The sequence below is a fragment of the Cavia porcellus genome, unplaced genomic scaffold (assembly GCF_034190915.1).
Source record: "Cavia porcellus strain 051 isolate PalLab524CR breed Dunkin Hartley unplaced genomic scaffold, mCavPor4.1 scaffold_31, whole genome shotgun sequence".
Taxonomy (NCBI): domain Eukaryota; kingdom Metazoa; phylum Chordata; class Mammalia; order Rodentia; family Caviidae; genus Cavia; species Cavia porcellus.
Window position 1 is genome coordinate 27,306,793 of NW_026947514.1, and position 23,392 is coordinate 27,330,184.

General features: G+C 49.7%; 1 protein-coding gene across 4 annotated transcripts; it reads left to right on the forward strand.

Annotated features, from left to right (window-relative positions):
• The first annotated feature begins 7,492 nt into the window (after positions 1 to 7,492).
• Rps6kl1 (ribosomal protein S6 kinase like 1) lies at positions 7,493 to 22,377 on the forward strand. Of its 4 annotated transcripts, XM_063241130.1 has the most exons (13): positions 7,493 to 7,659; positions 8,799 to 9,087; positions 10,492 to 10,616; positions 11,476 to 11,568; positions 17,009 to 17,056; positions 17,420 to 17,552; positions 18,304 to 18,906; positions 19,237 to 19,326; positions 19,463 to 19,545; positions 20,739 to 20,834; positions 21,105 to 21,211; positions 22,003 to 22,078; positions 22,199 to 22,377. In XM_063241130.1, exons 2-12 carry the CDS (start codon positions 8,823 to 8,825, stop codon positions 22,067 to 22,069), a joined length of 1,710 nt encoding a protein of 569 aa, XP_063097200.1. In that variant the 5' UTR covers positions 7,493 to 7,659; positions 8,799 to 8,822; the 3' UTR covers positions 22,070 to 22,078; positions 22,199 to 22,377. The 4 variants fall into 4 exon arrangements, with proteins under 4 accessions (XP_063097200.1, XP_063097199.1, XP_005004884.1 ...); XM_063241129.1 differs by having other exon boundaries at positions 22,003 to 22,377; XM_005004827.4 differs by having other exon boundaries at positions 20,739 to 20,884; positions 21,105 to 22,377.
• Positions 22,378 to 23,392: the final 1,015 nt, after the last annotated feature.

The following is a 23,392-nucleotide window of genomic DNA, read 5'->3' on the forward strand; positions in this document are numbered from 1 at the left end:
TATGAATGTACCATATTTAATTAATTCACCTCTATATTAATATTATTTTTTTTGGTCTTTTTTCCTTTTTATAGGTACCGGGGATCGAACTCATGACTGCCTGCTTGCAAGGCAGGCACTTATGCCACTGAGCTAAATCCCCAGCCCCTATATTAATATTATTTATGACATCAAATTTGAAATTTATTTCATTTCTTGATATTGCAAGAAATATTTAATGAATATTCATATTTTTCTTAGGTATCTGGGCAAATGTTTTTCTAGTTTAAATATCTAGAAGTAGAATTGATAGATTATGTGTATTTTCAGTTTTGTTTTTTGGTTTTTTTTTGAGACAGTGTAGTGAAATTGGTACAGAACTTCACAGCAGGTTATCGGGATCACAGTAATAGGTATCACAGTATATCTCGTTATCTTCGTAATAGTAGTTGTTCTTTCAATCATGTATAGCAAAATAAAATGAAGTACAGAACATTATAGAACTTATCAAAACAGAATATTGAATAGAACAGTACCATTAATCAGAATAAAGCAAAACAGTAGTAAAAATATTTGCCTTCAAAAATATGGTAGAAGGAAATCCCCCTTATTTGCTATATTACATATGATCAACCTCCCAAGAGATGCTCAGATCTCTGGTTCCCATTTGCTAAACAGGGGCAGGGGAAGTGGGATGTTTGACTCTAAGCCCATGCACTGGTGTTGTTTACCAGGGAGGCAAGCTGCTTGCTTGGTTTCCCAGAATCCTCATATTTTCAATTTAAATGGTTTTGATAAATCCTCCTCCAAAATATATCAATGTGTTCCCCTTCTCATCAAGATTTTTTTACAAAATTTTTTAGAGAGAGTCTCCCTTTGTAGTTCAGGCTGACCCAGCACTCACTGTGTAGTCCAGGCTAGTCTCCAACTCACAGTGGCCCTCCTGCCTGAGCCTCCCAAGTGCTGGGATTATAGGTGTGCACCACCATGCTTGGCACCCCATCAGGAATATTTAAAAGGCTCTCTCTTCTCTCTCTCTCTCTCTCTCTCTCTCTCTCTCTCTCTCTCTCTCTCTCCTGCCTTCTCTCTTTCTCTCCCTCCCTTTTTCCCTCCTCCCTCCCTTTCTCTCTCTTGATTTGGTCCAGGGTCTACACCCCCGGCCCTTTTGACAGGTTTTCACTAAAGTGCTTGGACTGGGTTTGGAACTGTGACCCTTCTGCATCCACCTCCCAAATGCTGGGAGGTGAGCATGCCCAGCGAATCTCTCTCATCCTCCTATTTTCATTGAAGATTTTAAATTTGCATTTATTCTTGAATATAGTATAAGGCAAGAGTCATTTTTTCCCCATGAATTAATTCAACTGTCCCAACACATTAAGTGAAGAATTCACTCTTATTCCAAAGGTTGGAAATGTCTCATGCTATGTCAGACTCTTAGACTGACATCTAGTAAAGCAGGCATCTGACCCACTTCTGTTCTTTTTCAAGAGCTTATTGTTGCCTGCTGTGTGCACTGTAAAATCACTGTGAGATATTATGAATCTAAATATTTATGATTATTTTCATTTGTCTTTGTGAAAAATGAAAGCCTCAGGAAAACAGAAATTCTTGAGCCAGGCATGGTAGCACATGCCTGTAATCTCAGCACGTAGGAGGCTGAAGCAGGAGGATTGCCATGAGTCTGAGGCAAGCCTAGGGTACATAGTGAGTTCAAGGCCAGCCTGAACTACTAACAAGATCATCTCTAAAAAACAAACAAGCAAACACATAAAACACAAAAGAAAGAGGAATTCTGCTTTGCTCATTGTATCTCAGGAAGTTCAAACCCACAGTAGGAAATAGGCCTCTAAACATTCTGTTGAATGAATGAGCATATGAGTTTTACTTTATTTTTTTTACCTGATTTTTAAATTATTTACAGTTATTAATAATGTATCTACTTTTTAAAATATAACAGGAAAGGGTCATTTGCTAATCTCTGAAGTGACATAGACATGGCACAGGAAAAATCTACAGGCAAATTATTAAGGCAGGTAATTAAAATCACTAACAATGAAACTTTTATAGTACTCCCTAAGCAGGTAGGAAATAAAAATATATTTATTACAGGAAACTGATTATTTTATATTACGACTATAAAACAACATACAATAGTACGCAATGCCTGGGGATGTAGCTTGGTGGTAGAGTGTTCGCCTAGTACGCCCTGAGTTCAACCCACAGTACTGAAGAAAAAAAAGTACCACGGTGAAAAATAAAATCTGACTTTTAGGGCTGGGGATTTAGCTCAGCAGCATAAGCACCTGCTTTGCAAGCAGGTGGTTGTGAGTTCGGTCCCCGGTACTGGAAAAAAAGAAAGAAAGAAAGAAAAAAAATCAGACTTTTAAAAGTATTTAAAACATTATATATCCAATTTTGGGGCTGGAGATTTAGCTCAGCGGCATAAGTGCCTGCCTTGCAAGCAAGCAGTCATGAGTTTGATCCCTGAAAAGGAAAAAAAAAAGACCAAAAAAAAAAAAAAAACCAAAAAAAAACATTATATATCCAATTTTAAGGGCCAGGAATTTTGCTCAGCAGCACAGGTGCCTGCTTGGCAAGCATGAGGTTGTGAGTTTGTTATCCAATACCAAAACAAACTAACAAACATTAATTTCCAATTTTATATTTCATGATAAGGCCACAATAAAAACTATACACATATCTATACATTTCACAGCAGACTATTAAAATTGATGGCAGTTTTAAGAATTATTTCATAGCCAGGCATGTGGTGCACACCTATAATCCCAGGTCTTGGGAGACTGAGGCAGGAAGATTGCTGCAAGTTCAATCTTTGGGCTACAAAGTGAGCTCAAGGACAGCCTGAACTGCATAGGGAGACCCTGTCTCAAACAAACAAACATGACTCAAACAAACAAACACATGTGACTTAACAATAAAAATTAGTTGTCAAGGAGGAAGAGCATAGCAGAGCACATCTGTAATTCCACCCACTCTTTTTTTTTTTTTTTTTTTTTGTCTTTTTCCTTTTTATCGGTACTGGGGATCGAACTCACGACTGCCTGCTTGCAAGGCAGCTTATGCCACTGAGCTAAATCCCCAGCCCCTTATTCCACCCACTCTTAAAGCTGATACAGATGGACCACAAGTTTGAAGCTAGATTGGGCAGCTTAGCAAGACCCTATCTCAAAAATGAAAATAAAAAGGAATGGGCTTGTAGCTTAGCATAAGGCCCTAGGTTTAATCCTCTTTGGAAGAAAAGACAAAAGGTAAAAAGCTAGTTCTCTCCCACATGTAATGTTCAGCACAAGAGTTAAAGGGTCCCTTTTTGTTGTATCCCAGCCATCCAGGCCATCTTAGTTACTTTTTACTCATTGCTGAGACAAAATAACTGAAGTCCAAGTTGGGAAAGGAAAGGTTTATTTCTTACAGTTTTTGGAGGTTTCAGTCCACACTCAGTTGGCTCCAAGGCAGGCGAGCATGGCTGGGCCGCAGTTCATGGATGGGAACGATTCTAAAGCTCTTCCATCACATAGGATGTTTGTCCTAAACTTCTGGCAGATAATATGTCATCAAGTTACGAGGTAAACTTGTTTAGGGTTTGTTAAGCAAGAGTTTGTCTTTATTATGAATGAGTGTTAATTTTTGTCAAATAATTCTATGCCATATGCTTGATCAGCGAATGCTATCTTCTCCCCTAATTTGTCAAAGCATTTATGCAGATTGTGTCTCTGTCCAGAACACTCTCCTGCACCGTCTTCTCCAATCGCTTTTCCTGATTAATTCTGTCTTACTCTTCACAGCTCACTCATCTGTTTAGCAAACATATCTTGAGCAACACTATGGGTCATATGCTGCTTTTGGCATTGGGATAAAGCAGTGATCAAAGCATATAAAAGGCTTTGCATCTGTTGCTCTTCCTCTGGGGATGAGAAAGAAAATACAGCAAAACAAGTAACTTCTGGAGCATGACACGGCACTGAATCCAAGGGCAAAGATGCAGGGTAGGGTGAGGCGGGCTGGAGTGGGAAGGGGATGGAGGTGAAGTCAGTCCGGGTAAGACTCAAGGGAAATCACGTCAGAGCCATGGCTCAAAACAAGGCTGGGCTAAGCAGGTAGATTTCAGGAGATAGCTCATCCCAGACTGGGGCAATGGCCCCGAGGGACAGCTGCCGCCTGGTACCCTGGGACAGTGAGAGAGGATGGTAGATGATGAAAAGGGTTTGGGGAAAGGAGAGTGGCCAAGAGCCTTGGGGGGCATGGAAGGAGCTTTGAGTTCTTCTTGCAATATGGTGGGACCTCTACAGGGTTTTGAGCAAATGGGGGACAGAATGTGACTTAAGTTTTGAGAGGAGCCCCTGACCCGGTGTTGATAACTGACTTCAGGAGGGCAAATGTGGACCGAGGAAGGCAGCTGGAGCCTCCTATAGTTAAGGAAGCGAGGCACGAGATAAAGAGAGGTCATAGAGATGGCTGAGAAGCATCTGGATCCTGGGTAAATTGCAAGGGGAAAACCATGGTGATGTTCTAATAGATTCAATGTGGGATGTGAATGGTTCCAAACTTTGTGGCCTGAAAGACAAAAAGACAGATGGTCTCCTTGGATGGAGCATCAGGATGGAGTTGGAGAGGCTCCACACAGAAAAAGTTTCAGGAGAGGATCAAGAGTTCAAATTCGTTGTTGTTGATTCTTTTTCATTACGATAATTTTCTTTTTTGGCTTTTTGAGATTATGCGTTCAAGCTGGCCTTGAGCTCACTTTGTAGCCCAGGCTGGGTTCAAACTCACAACGATCCTCCTGCCTCGGCCTCCCAAATGCTGGGATTACAAGTGTGTGCCACCACATCTGGCATTGATAATTTTTTTCTTGAGATGTAATCCACCTTTTTAAAACATCCAGTTCCCCAGCTCTTAGTATATTCATAAAATGTGCAACCATAATAACCATCAAATTTAGAACAGTTGATGAATCCCCGTACTTACTCTCTGTCCCTGACATCTACCCTTTGTCTCCATAGACTTGACTATTATGGAAGTAGCATATATATGAAATCATGGTGTGTTCTTTTGTGTCTGGCTTCTTTCACTTAGTGTACTAAGTGAAAAAATTCTGTCTTTAGGTTTAGCCCATGTTGTAGCTGTATCAGCATTTCAAGTGTTTTATAACTGAAAAATATTCCATTCATGTATGTGTAACATTTGATAGACATTTGGGCTATTTCCATTTTTCTTTCTTTCTTCCTTTTTTTTGTTTTGAGACAAGGTCTTGGGTAGTTCAGGCTGGCTGTAAACTCATGGTGATCTTCCTGCCTCAGCCTCCCATGTGCTGAGACTACAGGTGTGCACTGCCACCTATGAGTTGTTTCCACTTTTTGACTATTGTGAATAATGTTATAAACATTTATGTACAAATTTTCTTTTTCTTTTTCTTTTTTTTTTTTTGTCTTTTTCCTTTTTTTTATTGGTACCGGGGATCGAACTCACGACTACCTGCTTGCAAGGCAGGCACTTATGCCGCTGAGCTAAATCCCCAGCCCCTATGTACAAATTCTCATGTCTACATGTGTTCATTTCTCTTGAGGATATACTTTGAAGTGGATTGCTGGATATTATGGTAATTCTGGGGTTTTTGTTTTGTTTTGTTTTGGTACTGGGGATCTAAGTCAGGACCTTACACTTACCAAGCAGGCACTTGTGCTGCAGAGCTAAACTGTGAGTCTTAAGGTAATTCTGTGTTTAAGTTTTTTTTTTTTTTTCTTTGTTATTTTTGGTTATTTGGTCCTGGGAATTGAACACAGGACCTCACGCCTGCCAGGCAGGCTGTATGCCACTAGCTATGTCCTCTGCCTCTGTTTAAGTTTTCAGGAACTATCAAATTGCTTTCCAAGGTAGCAGTACCATTTTGCACCCTCCTCAGCAATATATGAAGTTACCAACTTTTCCAGCTAATGTGAGCTCTGCTACTATTATTATCTTTTTATTATGGCCACCCCTGGTTGGTGTGATGTGGTATTGCACTGTAGTTTTAATCTGTGTTCCTCCTATGATGTTAAATCTCCTCTTGTGTTTAGTAGTTTATCTGCATATTTTCTTTGGAGAAATGTCAGAAAAATTCTTTATCCAGTTTTAATTTGGGTCATCAGTGTTTGAACTGTTAAGCAGTAAGAGCTCTTTGTATATTCTAGTTACTAGTCCTTTTCAGATATATAATACCAAATATGTTCTAGTATCCTGTAGATTGTTGCTTTTCTTCGTCTTGTTTTGAGATGAGGTCTTGCTGTGCAGCCGAGGCTGACCTAGAACCCGCTGAAATCCTCCTGCCTCAGCCACTGATCAGCTAGGATCACAGGTTTGTGCCACCACGCCTGGCTCACATCTGTTTAAATGGGTTTTGTTGGCAACCTGGAGTGATAATAAAAGGAGAAGAAATATCCTGTTGTTTGCTTTTTTATTTTATTTTTTAGGGGCCCAGGCCCTGAATTCCTGGGCTCAATCAATTTTCTTGCCTCAGTCTCTGGAGCAGATGCAGCTGCATATGTGTGCTTCATCGCCTGACATTTTCATTGCCTTTAAGAAAGGAGAAACATTGTTTATGTCTGATAGGACTGATCCAGTGAGAATCAAAAATTAATAACGTAGGAAACGAAGTAATTAGTAGAGTGGGGTCCTTGTGTAGATCCAGGGATGGGACTGAGGTCCAAGTGGAAAGTTGGGCACACGAGGTCATCTGTGGAAAGACGGGAGAGGCAGCACGGCTGGTGAGTTCTAGCGTCTGGGTTTCATCTCCGTGGGGAGGAGAAATCGACACCTCCGAATTGACAGTGAGGATGGAGCAGGGAGACCTGGAGATCAAGTGGAAGGGGTCAAGAGGTGCGCAAGCACAGTAGGGCGGGACAGCTAGGGTCAGTCTGGCGGTGTCTGGCTCACACACGAGGTCTGTGCTTTTGAAATCTAAGCTCAGTTCAGACACTGCTTCTTCCAGAAAGTCTCCTGACCCAATCTAGGTCACACTTCTCCCTTACAACATGACCAAACGTCAACTTTACCAATTTAGTTCTTTAATCAGAGTGTCCCTCATTAAGACGGTAAACCCTACGCGGTGCGCAGAGCTGTCCATGGCATCATTGTGTCTGTAATCTGTAACCATTACAGAGTTGAGAAAAGTCTTAGAAGTGCCCCAGGCGATTGTTAGCTCCGATTTCTGAAGTAGGCCCCTCCCTCATCCCTGGATCCTAATAAGGTGCTTACCCCTACCCCATCGGCGACACCCTCACATCACCTACCCTTTTCCCCAGCCCATCCCGTCCATCCCTGTCCATCCCCGTCCATCCCCACCCACCTCCACCCACCACCCACCACCCACCTCCAGCTTCCCACCCCCCACTCCCACACCCCTGCCCCCAGCATCCCGGGGCGCAGATTCTGCGGCTTTAAGGGTTGGGTAGAAGCCGAAGCGGGCGGTGATTGGTGGTTTATTCTAACCGGGTAGGATGACCTCATCTTCAACCAATGGCAGAGCTCCGCAGCGCCGGGTCCCGCCCCTTCCAGAGGGCCAAGGCGGCGGTCTGCGGAGCACTCTCGCCCGCCGGCCGCTGGCGGCCGGCGAGGTCTGGCCGATGCCCGGAGCGCCAGGCTCTGACGGGGGACGCTATTTGCTCAGTTCCTCCTCCATCTTTCCAGGTGAGGAGCCCTCTTTCTCACGGGCCCATCTCGGTTTGCTTCGGCCGTTCCCACCAGATGGTGCACCTTGCGGGCCGGGCACTGCAGGCTACAAGAGCCACTTTCGGAGCCCGAGGCGTGACCGAGGCCTCTGACTGCAGGAAGTGGGCCTGACTCATGCCTGGGTCCCCTGAGCACAGGCCTTGGGGCTCCGTATCCTCCCGGGGTGGGCCGATCGTGGAGGGCCGGTCTCCCTCCACCTGATGGCTGCATCCTAGCCGGTGCTCAGCTCTGCGCTGTCTTGGGATGAGGTTTCCTCCACACCTTCCTTTCATCAGTTCGTGCCTCGACCACAGAGCCCTGGGCTTGGGAGGCCCTGGCTGGCGCCTCCCCAGTAGCTGACTGTGAAGCAGCAACGAGGTGCGAGCCCCTTGCTCTTTACAGCCACTGCTCTAATCCTTTTGGCCATCTGTGGTACACATTGCTGAGGGAGGAGCCTCTCAGATACTGGGCCTGGAGGACAGAGCCGCCCCTCCCAAAGGGCTGGGTCACTCTGCACTCCTGTATCTAACGCCACCGAAGGTGGCGCTGAATCTGCCAGTCACCCCCTCTTCTCGAAGGCCCAGCAATGTGGCAGCTCCAGGGTTGGGGGTTGGGGGTCCTCAATCACAGATCGCTGCAGACCTCAGGACCAAGGGAAACGAATCAAAGCTGGGAGAGGTGCCACTGGGCTGAACCCAAAAGATTAAATCAGTTTCCCACCGGAGGAACTGAGAGGGAACCGGAAAGGGGGTGATGTGAGGAATGGCCTTTGATCCTAGAGTGTGGCCTCCATTCCCTCACTGGGTACTAGACCCAGGTTTTGCTCTGGATCACATATCTCCCTCGAGCTCTTCAGTGCTAAGCCTGCAGCATGTACTCAGGAAATCCTTGTTGAATTAAATTTAAAAGGAAAGGAAAACAGAGCCTTACCCTGTGCTCTTTAGTCATCTGCCTTAGGAAGGATCGGACCCACTGAATGGACCTACCCCACATGATCTCTGAATCCTTCAGTCTTTGGAGGAGAACCATAATCTCCCAATTTTCTGTGGAGGAAACCAGACTGCAGGCAGAGGTGGGGGTCCCAGCTGGGGCCTCTCTGATGCATTTGCTTGTTCCAGATCCCAGCCAGTCACAGGACAGCCATGAGCCTGGTGGCCTGCGAATGCCTGCCTAACTCAGGCCTGGAGCCTGAGCTCTGCTCACGACCACGGTCTCAGGCCTGTACTTACCTGGAGCAGATTCGAAGCCGCGTGGCTGCAGGGGCAGTGGACATGACCAAGTGTGACTACCTGGTGGATGCCGCCACACAGATCCGGCTGGCCCTGGAGCGTGATGTTAGCGAGGACTACGAGGCAGCCTTTAACCATTACCAGAATGGCGTGGATGTGCTGCTCCGTGGTGTGCATGGTGAGAACCAGGGCTGGGGACAGGTGGGAAAGGGCGGTGCAGGGCTTGCTTTGTCATTTGCCAGTGGTCCATTTTGGTGGGAGCCACTATGCTAGCTGCAGGGCCTCCGTGAAAAACAACGGTAACTAACACTTACTACTAGCTCCTTTATGCCAGGCATCGGTCCTCACAAAACCGGAAACTATTATTGATACATGTAGTTACAAAGATATAGGAACTTGTTTGTTTTTTCTTGTTTGTTTGTTTATTGTTGAGCCTGGGTCTTTGTTGCCCAAGTTGGTCTAGAACTCCTAGGTTCAAATGATCCTCCTGCCTCAGCCTCTTGAGTGCTGGGAATACAGATATGCACCACTGTGCCTATTAGGAACCATTTTTTGATACTCATTTTCCAGATTTAAAAAAAAAAAAAGAGGCAAGGGGCAGTTAAATAGCTGTTCAACACTCCACAGCTAGCAGGTATATGGCAGGGGTTGGATTAGCTTTGGCAACTTTGACTTCTGGTGTCTACTATATTTGACTGTCCAAGGACATGGGCTGGGCTGCTGTCCCCTGGAAGCTGGGATTTCGGGGTTAGGTGGGTGACTGATGAGTTGATAATGACCAACTCATTAAGTAGGAAGAGCAGTGAGGAAAAAGTGAAGGAAGGGGAGAGGGAAACTGAGGCCAGGCTAGGCCATCATGGGACATTTTCTGGAAGTGAAAATGAACATGTGTGCTACAGAACAGAGGAAGGATTGTCCAGCAGAGGCCCAGCTGAGAGAAGGGCAGTCTGCCCGGCCCTGCAGGAAGAAGTGAAGCCTGTTCTGGCAGAGTGGGGCATTGCCTTGCTGGGGGAGAGGCTGGTGCCAAGGCCACTTTGAGACCCCTGAGGGCTTTGTGGCTGGGCTGCGGGTAGGAGGCGGCCTGACTTATCCCTCCTATACCTGCAGAAGGGCCTCCAAGTCTGGGCCTGTGCAGTGGGTCCCTTTGCCTTCTGAAATGGTCTCCACCCTGGCCTTTTTTGGCATGGCATCTAGGAGCCAGTGCTCTCTAGAAGTCTGCATCTTCCCTTCTAAAAAAAATAACAAAAGTGGGCATGGAAATCCCTGCCCTGCCCCTTCCCAATGGCGTGACATTCATGACGAGCTGTCTACCCCTAGACAAAACACCAGGGTGAGAGGGCATTCAGCAAGTGATGGGTACCAACTATAAAGTGCAGTTAGCTGAGGGGTGACCATGGTTCCCAGCCTCTTGCCATCTTCCTCCTTCCCTGCCAGGGATTGGGAACAGAATCTGCAGAAGCAGCCTTAGAAACAGAGCCATCTGCTGTGGAGAGCAGAGGCAGGTGATGGGAGCTGGCATCTCAGCCCTTGGCCAAGGCCAGGGTGGGCCAGGCTGGGTGTCCCTGACCTTCATCCCCCACAGTTGACCCCAACAAGGAGCGGCGAGAGGCAGTAAAGCTGAAAATTACCAAGTACCTGCGGCGGGCTGAGGAGATCTTCAACTGCCACCTGCAGCGGAGGCTGGGTAGCGGGTGCAGCCCTGACACGGTGAGAGCGCCCTCCCAGCAAAAGGCCTGAGGCGGAGAGGGCTGTGGAGAGAGGGCCCCCTCCTTACCTTGTGGGGTGGTTAACGGCTACCTAGTGGACGGCTAAGTCGGCTATCCTCTTTGGGGCCCTCTCTTCTAGGCCCTCACATTTCATTAACTCTGACCCCTCACTGAGTCACCCCCATTTCTGCCTCAAGAGTCATCGCCCCACACACACCCCAACACGGCTTCCCGCATTATGCACTCACACTCATTGAAAGCTTCTGATTCTGCTCCTGTTGTAAATGGGCTGGCTTTGCATTTAGAGCACATGTGTGCTCGTGAATGGGTGCATACATGTGTGCCCAGGACCCTCTGCAGATGGCTTTTCCTAACCCAGTGGGCAGGGGGCAGAGATCACAGCGCACACGCACTTCTAGCAGGTGCAGGTTTGCACACATACCCTACGCATGCCCTGAGCTTGCAGTATCTCTTAGGCTGCCTTTCTCCAAAGCAAGTGGCTTGGTGTCCCAGGCATGTTCCCTGAGCCCACATTTCCCATCCCTTACCCTAGGAACATTCTGCCCGCTGTGGCTGGGGCCTCTGAGAGGGGGCTTCTGAAGTCCAACATCCTGGGCCTTGGGGGACTGGGTGGGGGCTGAGCGAAGACCAGTGTAGGTGGGGGCTGCCCTGGACCAGTATAGGCTCCCATCAGCAAAAGCCAACTCCTCACTCTGGCCTCATGCCTGAAGTGAGGACTGCCTGGACCCCTCTTGCTCTCCAGGCAGCCCAGAGCCTCTGCCCACAGCCCCCCAAGGCAGCCAAGGATGAGGGGGGCTTGGGCCTGAGGCTGCCTGTGGCCTTGTCTCCCACCTCTGCAGGGGTTCAGCAGCCTGCGGCTCCGACCCATCCGCACACTGAGCTCTGCCCTGGAGCAGCTGAGGGGCTGCCGCGTGGTTGGGGTCATCGACAAGGTGAGTGCATGCAGGCCAGCGTGGTGGGAGGACATGGTGTGATGGAAAGGGGACTGGAGCAGCCATCTGCAGTCCTTCAGGGGGCGGCGGACCAATCAGAGAGGAGAGCAGCCACCTCTCCTCACCCCACCCCAGCATGCCTCAGTCAGGTTCTGAAGAGCCAAACGTGGAGAATGAGAAGAGACAGACAGCTCCCCTCCCCATCCTCCACTCAGACACAGAAAACCCAAAGAAACCACGGGAGAAGCTGTGCCCGGGGCACCCTGCCAGCTCCTGCTGCCCTGCCCACTCCCACTTGCCCACAGGCCCCCGCCCTGCACTCAGTATGTGCCCCAGGGCTGCAGCCCAGAGTTTCTTCCCACCACGCACAGCCAAGGACTCCCTGTGGCAGAAATGTGCCCATCTCTAGAAACCTGTCCTCTAGAGGAAGGAGACAGGGCCACAAGCAGCCTCAGGCCCAAGCCCCCCTCACCCTCAGCTGCCTTGTGGTGCTATGGGAAGGGGCTTTGGGTTGCCAGAAGAGCAGTGGGCATCCAGGCAGGCTTGTCCTCAGAAATGAGGCCAAGGCAAGGAGTTGGCTTTGGCTGGTGGGAGCCCACACTGATCCAGGGCAGCCAGCCTGACCTCTTCCTGGCCTGTCTCATCCAGGGCTGTGGCAACTCTGCTGTTTCTTCTCTGGCACCTCACACTCATCCTGACCCATCTCATCTCTTTCCCTTAATTCAGGGCAGACAGGAAGATGTATGATATCCTAGTCCTTCCTGGGGAGCGCTCATTACTAAAGCAGGGGATCAGAGGGATAAACGGGTCAAATGAGAAATGACACCGTGTTGGATTTTCATCTGCCTGCAACTGAGGGCTCCTTGGGCAGTCCCTGAAGTAATTCTCCAAACTAGACATTTGTTACCATCCCCTGGAAAGCTTCCCTGAAACGCAGATGACTGGACCCCACCCCAGACTTGTGGAGTCACAGTCTCTAAGGTTCAACACAGGAATCTAATAAAACACCTGTCAGATAGCTTTGGTGGGTGTGGGACTCCATAGAGAAAAGGAGACCAATGTGTATCCCCTGTGCAAAAGAGTGGGGTGCAAAAAAAAAGAGTGGGGTGCGTACTCAAAGGGCAGTGCACAGTGTGGCCTTGGGCACGCCCCCCCACTGCTGTGAGTTTTGGTTTCCTCTAAAGTGGGGCAGAACTTTTCTTCCTAATGAAAAGAAATAGTGAAATAATTTTGGGGAAAGGCCTGGCTCAGGCTAAGACATTGACTGCATGTTCGACGGCTCAGTGAGTGGGGAAGTGCAGGTTCGTGTCCCAGGCTGAGCTCTGGCTGCTTCTCACAGGCCCCTGGAACAGGCCCCAGGCTGTCGGGAAGGCCAGCCAGCTCCCATCTGCTGCAGTGTGGCCACGGCCGCTCCCATGGACAGGCTAGGGAGGGGACAGACAGCATTCCCTAAGTGAGACCCCTGAGCACTGGTGTTAGAAGGGGCTTCCACACTGAATAAGTTTAACAAACAAGTTAAAATTACGTTATTTTTAATTTTTTTAATTATAGAAGTTCTCAGAGCTTTTTGGATCCAAATATACACTGGGAATCACAGTGAGGGAGGTCTGTAGTGCAGAATTCCCCAGATTTGTTTAATCCCAGGACACACATGCACCACACATTTGAAACACCCAGTACTCAGAGGCTTGTGCAGATAGAGGGAAAGCGCCAGTGAAGGCCATACTTAAAAAGTCCGTCTTTAAGTTGTCCCTTTTTCTTCTTTCCCCTCTCTCCATGCTCATGTGGATCTCAGCTCCCTTCCAAGATCCTGTTTCCTTTTCCTGTGTCATGCCCAAGCTAGAAACAGCATTTTTCCCCAAATTAGGAAGTGAGCTAGGGCCACTGAGCTTGTTCTGTTCTCTTTTTTTGTTTTCCTAGTATGGGGTATTGAATCCAGTGCCTGCGCACTGACCTACATCCCCAGCCCTTTTTATTTATAAAATTTATTTGAGACAGGGTCTCACTGAGTTGCCCAGACTAGGCTGGCACTTGTGATCCTGCCTCAGCTCCCCAGAGTGCTAGTATTATAGATATGTAGCACTACACCCAACCCACTGGCTCTACTCTATATCTACCCGAGACAGACAGATAGAGGCTGCGGCCCAGTGCTGGCCAGTGGCTTCCCGTAGGCCCAGGAAGGAGAACACGATTTGCTCAGGACAGTCTGTTATCCAGCTGTTGAGCTTGGCTGGCCTGGATGCTAAGTCTCCAGGGTCTGAAGAGATTCTCCCAGGGACAGGGGCAGCACGGAGCAGGAAGCTGCAGACCAGATACCCAGAAGTGTATCCTTGGGGAGCCCAGGGGCCTGAAAGATGTCACTCCATTTTTGCTGACCCTTTTCCAGGAGCCAGGCTCTGATTTGGACAAGAGGAAGAAAAGTCATCCAAGTCATTTCTTATTTTCATTTTTTGGCTCAAACACAGGGGTGCTTTTTTGGTTTTAATTGGTACCAACATTTTAAAATGTGCAAATTTTACATAAAAGTCCAGATTTTTGGCTTTTTTTTTTTTTTCTTTTTTTGCAAAATCAGATTTGGAAATGCAGGGTTTGCATTCCCATGTCACAGCAGGGGTTTGAGGAGGGGCTGCCTGTTTCAGAGGGGACACAGCCTCCCTTTCTTACTGGTCTCTTCCTGGCTCCGCCCACCCACCTTGTCCTGCCCTCAGGGCCTTTCAGGTTGTGAGCCTGTTTGAAGCTTTTGAACTTGTTTGCACTATAAGAATTTCCCCTAGGGATTAGACAATTTGGACATCTTTAAAGAAAGGGTTTTATTGTGTTTCACCAAAATTTTAAATGTCTCTGAGTCTCAACAACTTAGTGGGCTTCTTTTAAAAAAAGAAAGAAAAATGCCACCTTTTAAAAAAAAAAGGTGAGCTGGGGGCTGGGGATTTAGCTCAGCGGCATAGGCATAAGCGCCTGCCTTTCAAGCGCGCGGTCCTGAGTTTGATCCCTGGTACCGGTAAAATAAAAAATAAAAAAGGGTGAGCACTGGGCATAGAGTTGCACACCTGTAATCCCAGCACTCGTGAGACTGAAGCAAGAAGATCACTTGGAGTCTGGGCTACAAAATAAGCTCAAGGCCAACCTGAATTTCGTTTCGAGACCCTGTTTGGGCGGGAGGACAATTTAAGGAGGTATAAATTATAAGGCTCGCCTAACAAATTGTAACAGCTGTTATCACTTATGGAACATTAAGTTCTCACAGCCACTGTGGGGATAAGAGCTTTATGCTGTTCTGTCAGATACAGTTGTTACTAATCACTTAAGACTTTGCATTCATAGTATTCTATGGAAGCTGGATGTGGTGGCACGCGCCTGTAATCCCAGCACTCAGGAAGCTGAGACAAGAGAATCATTGTGAGATGAAGGTTGTCCTGTGTACCCAGTGAGACCCTGTGTCAAACAGAAAAAAATTCTGTGTCTCAGTTGCGTTAGCCACATTTCAGGGACTCAATAGTTATGTGAGTTACACTTGATCTTAGCCAAAAGGCTGAGAAGCCATGCCTTGTGACTAAGAACAATGCACCAATACATCTTTTTTACTGAAGCAGAAAGTTCTGTTGGGTGGTGCTACATTGTAGTAACTGTCTTACAGACAATGAAGCTGAGGTTCACGGAGGTCAAGTACTAGATCGTGCTTGGTCCTCCAGGCAATTAAGCAAAAGTTTGTTTTGTTTAGTTGCATTAATAGGAAAATGCCCCTCTGTGGCTCTTTTGAGACATAATGAAGAGAGGGAGTGGGAAACTCAAAACAAAACAAAACAAAACAAAACTCACCACCCTTCCTGACTCCAAGACAGTCACTGTCAGTGTTTTGATCTAATTCCTTCTAGGTTGATTAATTAGGTTTTAAGGTATTTTTAAAACACAAGTCTTTTGATGTAGGGGTCAAGTATTTCTGGCTTCCACTCCTGGTTTTTGAAGTGTAAATCAGAGTTTTGCTCAGAACAAGGTAGTGGGGAATCCCATTTGGCAAGAGATAGTGGGGAATTATCCGGGGTGTTAGGATTTGTGGGAAACTGTTCTCTGAAATGACCCTACCATGTTCTGCCTTTCCTCTTCAAACATTGCACAAGTGTGGTCAAGGAGCCAAGGCCGGGCTGGGCTCATCCCTGGCCTATGGAGGGGAGACCTCTGGTGGTTGTAAGAAACATGGAGCCAGAAGGGCCAGGTGCTCATGTGGTCTGTCACTGCTTTCCTTTTACTGAGAGGGAAACTGAGGCTCCGAGGGAAGGCACTTGCCAAGGTCACCTGGTTGTGCCCCAGTTGTAGTGAAGTGGGCTAGGCTTGGGGACCAGCCTTGCTACCCTCTTTTCAGCAGTGGGACCGAAAGTAGGCAGCATCACCCTTCAGAACCTCAATTTCTTCTTCAATACAATGGATCTCTAGTAACTCACCAGTAGGGTTGTGGGAATAAAATAACCTATGTAAATTGCTTGGCCCAGAGTAAGCACTTTACAGACAATGTTGGTTCCTTCTCCAATGATACTGGAGATATGCTATGCATGAGGAGGGTTTATATTTGAATTATTTGCTTTAGGCAGTCCCCCTCCCCTTTGGCCCTGAAGGAGGAACTGCTATGGCCCTTTTTGCAGGTAAGAAGTGCAGGGTTCGCAGGGTGACTTGGCAAGCCGTCCATCCTCACACCTCTGTGCTTATGCAGGGCTCGCCCACCTGTGCCTCAGCAAATCAGTAACAGAAGGAAGGTGGGCATTCATAACTCGTGTCTGGTGAATGAGCAAATCAGTTCACTCAGCCAAGCTGGAAACCCAGTGCCCTCCAACCCTAGACTGCAGTCTTCACTACTGTCCAGTGGCCTGGCCTCAGGGCCTGACTCCCACTCCCCACCAGGGCAGGGCAAGACAGGCCTGCAGCCCGGTAGTCCCAGAAAACATCAGGATGCTGTCTTTCACATGCCCTGCATCTGGGCTGAACCTTCTGCCTTCTGCCCAGACACACCTGTGTGCCTCCCTTACGACCTCCTACAGCTGGGCCCAGCCCTGCCTTCCCAGATAAGTCAACCCCAAACCCAGCCTAGCAAGCAAGCGGTGGCTGTAACCGAAACCAGCATGAGAAGACAGTTGGCTGCTCCATGAAGAGTCCCTGCAGAGAGGAATGAATGATTGATTGAGACAAGTTCTTGCTATGTTGCCTGGGCTAGCCTTGAACTCTTAGGCTCAAGTGATCCTTCTGGAGTAGCCAGCACACAAGCACCACTGGGGGAAGTGGCACAGGGCTAAGACCTGCAGGTGGAGCAGGGGAAGTGAGCAGAATAGGGTGGATGTTGGCTGGGGGGCAGGGCTATCCTCTGCCCTAGCCCAGGAGTGACCCAGCCTAGTAGAGGAGCCAGGAAACTAGCATGTGCCTTGACGCTTGCCTTCTGGACTTACTTTGACAGGTGCAGCTGGTCCAGGATCCAGCAACTGGAGGGACGTTCGTGGTGAAGGCAGGTGCCACCCAGCCCCTGCCATGCTGTATTCATTCCCCTTGGGACTTTCTCAAGGGAACCTCTTCCCCAGAACGTGCATCTGGAATGCACGTGGCCTCCAGATGCCACAGCTGCTTGTTCTGACTCTGAGCAGGACAGATACACACACACACACACACCTACCTGACTGGAAGGGTGGAGGACCTGGCTCCCACGGGGGAAATGAGGGTCAGGGCCAGGCCAGGATTGGTGGGAGTGGCTGTGTCTCACAGTGCCTCCCGCCTCTTCTCCGGGTGCACCTGGAGCCAGGGCTAGGATGTCCCCCTAGGAGCAGCAGCCTGTGGCCTGTCACAGCTGATCTGCCTGGCTGCTCCCTCCCAGAGTCTGCCCAGGTGCCACGTAGCGAGCCGGGAGCGGCTGACTGTCATCCCGCACGGGGTTCCCTACATGACAAAGCTGCTGCGGTACTTCGTGAGTGAGGACTCCATCTTCTTGCACCTGGAGCATGTGCAAGGTGAGGGAGCCCAAGAGACCTCTGTCAGCTCCTCCGGCCTTTAGGGTATCGTCCTTACCCACCCCTTAAAACGCTGAGCCCTAAGGAGAGGGATGGCGTGGACAGGGATGCAGCACAGACTGCGGACCCAGTCTTTCTGGAGGCTGGTGACAGGATCGGGCTGTCATGGGCCTGTGTGGTGCCAAGGGAGCAGGCAGAGAGCATCTGTCTGGCTGTCCCCTTTCCACCATTTCCTCTAGTCTCGGCTCTTTTCATTTTCCTGGCTTGTGTTCATCTTCAAAGGGGCTACGCAACAAAGAGGTAGTAACTGAAGCTGTAAGGACAAGAAATGGGCCATGTCGCAGACAGTTAGGATGGCAGTGCTTTATTTTTTAATGAGGTACAGCTTGTGTGAATAGAGTAACTGTAGGCTCCCTGCCTGCCCTTTGTATTACGCCGTCCTCCCTTAAAAGAAAAAAAAAAAAAGTGAATACTGGAGAATGCAACTCCTAAACCAAGGCCATTAGCTATAAATACTTCACATCTCCCCGGTGGTTTAGCATCTGTGGGATGCAGGCTGTGAGGCCTCTACAGGTGGGTTGAGAGGAGGGAAGTGAGTATTTCAGGCTGAAGGGTGAGACGTGGCCGAGGTGACCAAGGCAGGACCCCTGGAAGGCGCAGGAACCATGCCTAAGATGGAAGGGAGGTCGGAGTGGGCTGGACCCGGTGTCCACACTCTTCTCTTCCCGTGTGTTCCATCTTCCTGGCCCAGGAGGCACTCTCTGGTCCCACCTGCTCTCTCAGGGACAGTCCCAGCACTCTGGCCTGAGGTCTGGCTCCACTCAGAAGATGAGATCCCAGCTCAACACGTGCCTCAGCCTCCTGACCTCAGCACGGCTTCCCCAATCGTGCAGGACCATCGTGCAGGACATAATCCCACCGGAGCATCCTCGGACTTCTCAGAGCCTTCCCCCATCCACCCCAGTTGGGGACACGCTGTCCCGCAGGTCCCAGAGAGAGCCTGAAAGTAAATCCATAGCCAGGACCAGCACTTCCTGCTCCTCAGAGCTCCCAAAAGCACCAAGTGGCCCCTTGCACCCACAAGCCAGGCGGGCTGGCCAGAGTGCAGCTCCTGGGCCCCCTTGGGTTCGTGAGGGTGCCAGCCGGGTCCTGGGGGGCTGTGGCCGAGGCAGAGGTCACAGCTATCCAGCAGTGGACAGGTCCAGCCTGATATGTGGCTGGGCTGTCTGGAGTGTGAGGGAGGAGCAGGTGAAGCAGTGGGCGGCTGAGCTGCTGTTGGCACTGGAGGCGCTACACGAGCAGGGGGTGCTATGCCGGGACCTCAACCCCCGGAACCTGCTCCTGGATCAGGCAGGTAGGACCCTGGCCACACTGCCCTGCCTAGGAAGCCCCTGACTCAAGGAGAACTCTGAGGTTCCATGCTGCCTTCCCCTTCCTCACAGAATTTTACCTGTGTCTGGCAGCCTTTGTCCCCACGTCTAAAGCAGCAGCTCATAGGAGTACCCACGATCTTTGGGTTCCCAAGGCCATGCCCTTAGGGAGATTCTTCCAACACAGCTCTTGGCTCCTGCCCCTTTCACTATGTAGGGGAAGCCCTGGAGCTGCCTCCCCCACCCCAGCTGCTCAGTGATGCTCTGCTCATCCTCTGTCCCCCTCATTCTCCCTACTCACACTGGACGAGAAGGTCATATCCGTCTCACATATTTTGGCCAGTGGTCAGAGGTGGAGCCCCAGTGCTGCAGAGAGGCTATGGACCATCTATACAGTGCCCCAGGCAAGAAGGGGTCCCTAGACCGTGGGTGCCTTTGTGTAGGTTGAACCTGGGGGCTGGCACCACAAGGAGGGTGGTAGTTGAGGAGAATGGAGAGGGCCCTTGGGTGAAGCAGGGCTGTGTGTTCTTGCCCCTGCAGAGGTGGGTGGGATTGCTGAGCTGACTGAAGCCTGTGACTGGTGGAGCTTTGGCGCAATACTGTATGAACTGCTGACAGGAATGGTGAGTAGCTGGCAGGGTGTGGAGCCCTGGTAGTTGCCTCTCAGTGTGGGATGGAAAGGTTTAGTCTACTTAAGTGTCTGGGCAGAAGCTGCCTGGTTCTTTAAGACCTGGTCCTTGGGGTGGGTGTCCTGCCAGGCCACAAGCCATGGGCCACTAAAGATACAGAAGTCATTCCCAGTAAGCCACAGGCACACTTAGTGCACCCACCGGACTAGGAGCTATCGCTAATGAGACTCAGCTTTTGTGGAAGCATTGAGATACTCAGGAAAGGTTTCAAGAAAAAAGAGCACCTGGGCCTAGGTTTAGATAAGGTAAGACCTGACACAGCCCTCTTTGCTTGGAAGTCCCCTGGCTCATCCTCCTGGTAAATGCCCCCCTGTACCGCTCACTCCTCCCATCCCTGCCCTTTGGGGCTGTAGCCCCCAGAGCTTAGCTCCCCTGCACTTTCCTGCTTCAAGGGACAGCTCTGACTTTTGTCTGCCATAGGGATGATCTCAGCAGTGCATCTGGGCCAGTTAGGCTGGGAAACAAGGGACTGGCCAAACTGCATTTGAGCAGAAAACACACCGGACGCCTGAGGTGTGACCTGATGTCCAGGTCGGACCAGCCCCTCCTTGCTCCCTGCTTTTGTCCTGTTCCCAGGGCCCTGCATTACTTTCCTGATCTTCTGCTCTCTCCATGTAGCACTTTGAGGTGTGACATGGTCTTTTTTCTCTTGCTATGCCCCCATGGCACAAGGGCAGCGTGCCTGGTTTGCTGTCAAATGAATAATACCATGGAGGCTTTTTTTAAGGAGACAAATTTCAGTGCTGTTCCCTACAGCCTGTCCTGACGGAAACCCAAGATCCATGCTTCTTTTTTTTTTTTTTTTTTTTTGGTTTTTTTGGTCTTTTTTTCATTTTTATCGGTACCAGGGATCGAACTCACGACTGCCTGCTTGCAAGGCAGGAACTTATGCCACTGAGCTAAATCCCCAGCCCCAAGATCCATGCTTCTAACAAGTTCACAGCCAGGGCGCCATTGACCTTGGTTCAAACCCTTTTCCTCGGAGGCTGCTTGTCTTTAATGTGTGTGACAGGGATCTGGCAAGTCTAGCATACCATAGATCCTAAGCAAAAGGTAGCTACAGATATCATGCCTGTGGAATGTGACCCAAGAGCAGGGAAACGCTCCTCTTCCTTGTGTCCTCACAGGCATTGTCCCAGAGCCACCCCTCAGGATTCCAGGCCCACACCCATCTCCAGCTGCCGGAGGGGCTCAGTCACCCAGCAGCCTCACTGCTGACTGAGGTGAGCTACAGCCTGGCCTAGAGGCGACTTCCTGGCCTATGGGCAGCGGGGTGAGTGGACAGACTCCCCATGACCATGTGTGTGAGCTGTGTGTGTGTGAAGTAGGTGCCAAAGGGTGATAGGGTTTCTGTAAGTTAGAAGCTAGCCACCACCAATGTCTCCCTACAAAGGGGTCTGTGGGTTGGGTTGGTGGGAGTGAGCCCTTGGAGATGGGCTCCTTCTGCCAGTGGGTATAAAGGCCTTCGGGAGCTGACCTCCCTCTCCCTGCAGCTGCTGCAGTTTGATCCCATGAGGCGCCTGGGGGCCAGAGGAGGTGGTGTCAGCAAACTCAAGTCCCACCCCTTTTTCAGTACTATCCCGTGGAGCAGACTGGCAGGGTAAGAGGGGCAGAGCCGGCAATGGAAAACGTTGGCCTGGCCTGTATCTCCTCTGTCTCTGCCTATCACCTGGGCTGGGCCCTCTGCTCAGTGAGCTTCCGGCCAAGGATGTAGGGCCTTTCCTGCTCAGCTCCGTTTGGGCCTCAGAAGCAGTTATTGCCATCGCTCCAGAAGGGCCATCCACAGAGAAGCTACAAGGGGCAGCAGGGCTCACCCTTCCATCCATGTCGACAGACACCTGTTGGGCACACCCAGCACCTTTAACACAGACCTGCCTCGCTCAAGGGTACCGCTTTCCATCGCATAGCTCTGAACTGACCGCCTGCTGAGCCTACCTCAAGGTCTTGTGACACTCACTGCCACTTGCGACATCTCTAGAGACTCATCTCAGGTCACTGGCTCAGTGGACCCAAACTAGGGCTGTCCTGTCGTGAGAGTGGACTGCTCCCCAGAAGCTGTCTACAGAGTGGGGTGGGTGGGGGTAGGATGATGCCTCTCCACTCCTGCTCAGGCTCCTGATTTGTGATTTCAGGTTTTGGAGAGCAAAAAGGGGGAGGGGGAAAGACAGGCACAGTTCTGCCACTAAGCCCACATTTGAAGAAACGAAAAAGCGTCCTCAGCTGGCCCAGCTGTGTCGGGGGCGCCCGTCCCATGGGTCTGAAATGGGTGAGGTAGCTAAGGCAGATCATGCCCATCAGGATTTCCATCTTAGGAGTTGGTTCTCTTCAGCTTTCTGCATTTTGGTCATCAAATGCTACTCAATTCACTGCCCACCCTGATTCCACTCTTAGAATGAGAAACCACAAAACACGTGGAATGATTACTCTTTGTCAGAAGCAAGCTGCTTCTGGTCTCTGAAGAACTGGGGTGAGTACCTCAAAGACAACTCCTCCCAGGTTTGAGGGCTCCTTTCAGGACTCACCTGTCACTGGGCTGTGGCATCAAGACAAACTTCACTATATCTCTGGCCCACCTCCTTCCTACCAGTCTCCATCACCACCAGGTGGAGCCACTGACGCAGGACATTCGAGGCTCGAAAGCCAACTCTTGAGCCACACCAACTAAGAGAGGATGGAAAGCACAGCCTGCAGCCAACTCCCTTTGGTCTGTGTCTTGGCTCTCCCTGGGGCTTGCCCATCCCTTAATAAAACCCGCTCTTCCTGTGATATACTTGAATCATCAATGCAGTGAGTTACCAGCCTGAAGGAACAGGTGCAAGGCCCCCTTAAAAGTGTTGAAGAGCTGGGACTGAGGATTTAGCTCAGTGGCATAAGCGCCTGCCTTGCAAGCAGGCAGTCATGAGTTCGATCCCCGGTACCCATAAAAAGGAGAAAGACAAAAAAAAAAAAAAAAAAAAAGTGTTGAAAGAGCGAGCCTGGGGCGTGCAGAGCAGACTCGGGAAGTGGTCACCACCAGGTGGTGGGGTACTGGGCTCGATGGGAAGTAAGAGGAAGCAGCCAGGCATGATGGCACATGCCTGTAACCCTAGCATTTGGGAGTCCAAGGCAGGACTGCCAAGTTTGAGGTCTGCCTAAACTACAGAGCAAGTCATGGCCTCAAATACAACCAAAAAACAGGAAGAGTGAGGGTGTCAAGGTGACACGCTAGTTTAATCTTCACCTGACTCCTCAGGAGACGTAGCTACTGAGCAAACTGAGCCTCTGACAGCCTACTCAGACTCGGGAAGTGGTCACCACCAGGTGGTGGGGTACTGGGCTCGATGGGAAGTAAGAGGAAGCAGCCAGGCATGATGGCACATGCCTGTAACCCTAGCATTTGGGAGTCCAAGGCAGGACTGCCAAGTTTGAGGTCTGCCTAAACTACAGAGCAAGTCATGGCCTCAAATACAACCAAAAAACAGGAAGAGTGAGGGTGTCAAGGTGACACGCTAGTTTAATCTTCACCTGACTCCTCAGGAGACGTAGCTACTGAGCAAACTGAGCCTCTGACAGCCTACTCAGTGCCTGCCGCAGCCAGCCTCCAATCTGCTCTTCCTCCTACGATCCTCCCAGTTCAGGAGTTCAGGCCACTGCCAACCACTGCTTCATGAAGCAAAGCATCATCCAGCCAAGACACACTGCTCATCTTGGCTCTTTATCGGGCTCTCGGTTTAGAATACTCTTGACCAGATTAGATTGATCTTTCAAGAAAATGAGGCTGCTCTGGATCACTAGAAGAATG